Source organism: Olea europaea, unplaced genomic scaffold (assembly GCF_002742605.1).
Source record: "Olea europaea var. sylvestris unplaced genomic scaffold, O_europaea_v1 scaffold6348, whole genome shotgun sequence".
In the NCBI taxonomy this organism is placed as follows: Eukaryota; Viridiplantae; Streptophyta; class Magnoliopsida; order Lamiales; family Oleaceae; genus Olea; species Olea europaea.
The window spans coordinates 1-1,592 of NW_019264712.1; the positions used below are offsets into that span (position 1 = coordinate 1).

Sequence of the window (1,592 nt, forward strand, 5' to 3'; positions counted from 1 at the left end):
TCTGTCTATGGTGAAAATTAGTCATCGTGCATGTTTATGTCTATGTACTTCTTGTATGGAAGGATGCTTCCTGCTCGTTTTCGTGGATTATTTTTTCGGCAAAACTGAAATGTACAATATTTCTGCATTTTCCTTAGTTGTTCATCATATGACACTCATGGTTTGGATGATTGTTTCTGTTTGTGGCTAATGCATGTACTGACTTCGTTGGATTCGTTGACATTTTTTTTAATTATTCTAGGTATCTTCCCCAGAGTAAAGAAGATGCAGAAGACGTATCAAAGTTTCTGCAATTGGTCACTACATTGCTCGTGATTTTCCTTATTTTTAATCTTCAAAGGATGATGAGGCTGATTTTGTTATTGCTAATGCAGATCAAATACGTAACTGGCTCTTATGATACTGCAGAAGGCTTTCAGGCATTGGACAAGGCAATAACTGAGCAGGAAATATCAAAGAACATCAGAGAAGGACTATCCAGAAGGCTCTTTTACCTTGCACTTCCCCCATCAGTATACCCACAAGTCTGCAAAATGATCAAGAGTTACTGCATGAATAAATGTATATGTTCTTTCTTCAGAATTATGTTTAGCATTTCTGAAAACTAATGCATGCTATTAGTCTTCATTATTGAACTTTCATCATGTGAATGTCTCCAATTATCATCAGGCCTTGTTACAGATTATTGCAGACAGTAATTTTACTACCATCTTCTTGTGCATCTTATTCAGGTTGCTATTAGTGCGTGGTACTTATGCTTTGTGTTATTAGGAGCTGAAAAAGAGGGTACAACTGAGAGAAGAAATGAACAATTTTTGTCTTGACAGAAATTTTCCTGAAGATTCGACAGTCCAAATTCTTGAGATAGAACTAATTGAAGGGGGAAAATTTTTTTATATACTTTTGACAACTGGATGAAATTCATAGATGACCAACGGAAGTGTAGACAGTAAACCTTGCTCAGCTTAACAATATTGTTTTCTGGTTCCCCCAAGATTGAATTTTTAGGCTTAGCTATGTGTCTGAATGGTGCAAGACAATTGTTTTGCGTTTTTATTTCTACAAAAGAATAGAGTTCCTCATTAACACAAAAATGAAGAGAACACTTAAAGTGATTAGTTATCAAATTCTGCTGCATTCTGTTTATCTGATACCTTTCCATCTCTTTAGCCACTTGTTTAATTAACCATTCAGGCAGTTAGTTTCAAATTTTTATGAATCCTTCATGTAATATTTTTCAGCTGATCTCGGTGGATGGACTCGAATTGTTGTTGAGAAGCCCTTTGGCAAGGATTTGGCTTCAGCTGAAGAACTGAGCTCCCAGATAGGAGAATTATTTGATGAACCGCAGATATATCGTATTGATCATTATTTGGGAAAGGAGCTAGTGCAGAACCTGGTAGTGTACCTTACCAGATTATCTCATTGTTTTAGTCCAGTTTTTTGGAACTTATTTGTCATGATGTCTTGTGAAACATTGCAGTTGGTACTTCGTTTTGCAAATCGTCTCTTCTTGCCTCTCTGGAATCGTGACAACATTGATAATGTACAGGTTGGTATTTTTACACTTCCTTCTAATCCCTCCCTCCCTC

General features: G+C 36.3%; 1 protein-coding gene across 1 annotated transcript; it reads left to right on the forward strand.

Moving 5' to 3' along the window:
- Positions 1-241: 241 nt before the first annotated feature.
- LOC111389929 (glucose-6-phosphate 1-dehydrogenase, cytoplasmic isoform-like) lies at positions 242-1,552 on the forward strand (the record flags this gene model as incomplete). The annotated part of the gene is made up of 5 exons (XM_023014916.1): positions 242-296; positions 375-524; positions 732-786; positions 1,242-1,399; positions 1,484-1,552. Coding segments are annotated over 5 exons (487 nt in total), but the record flags the coding sequence as incomplete, so codon positions are not given.
- Between the last annotated feature and the right edge of the window lie 40 nt (positions 1,553-1,592).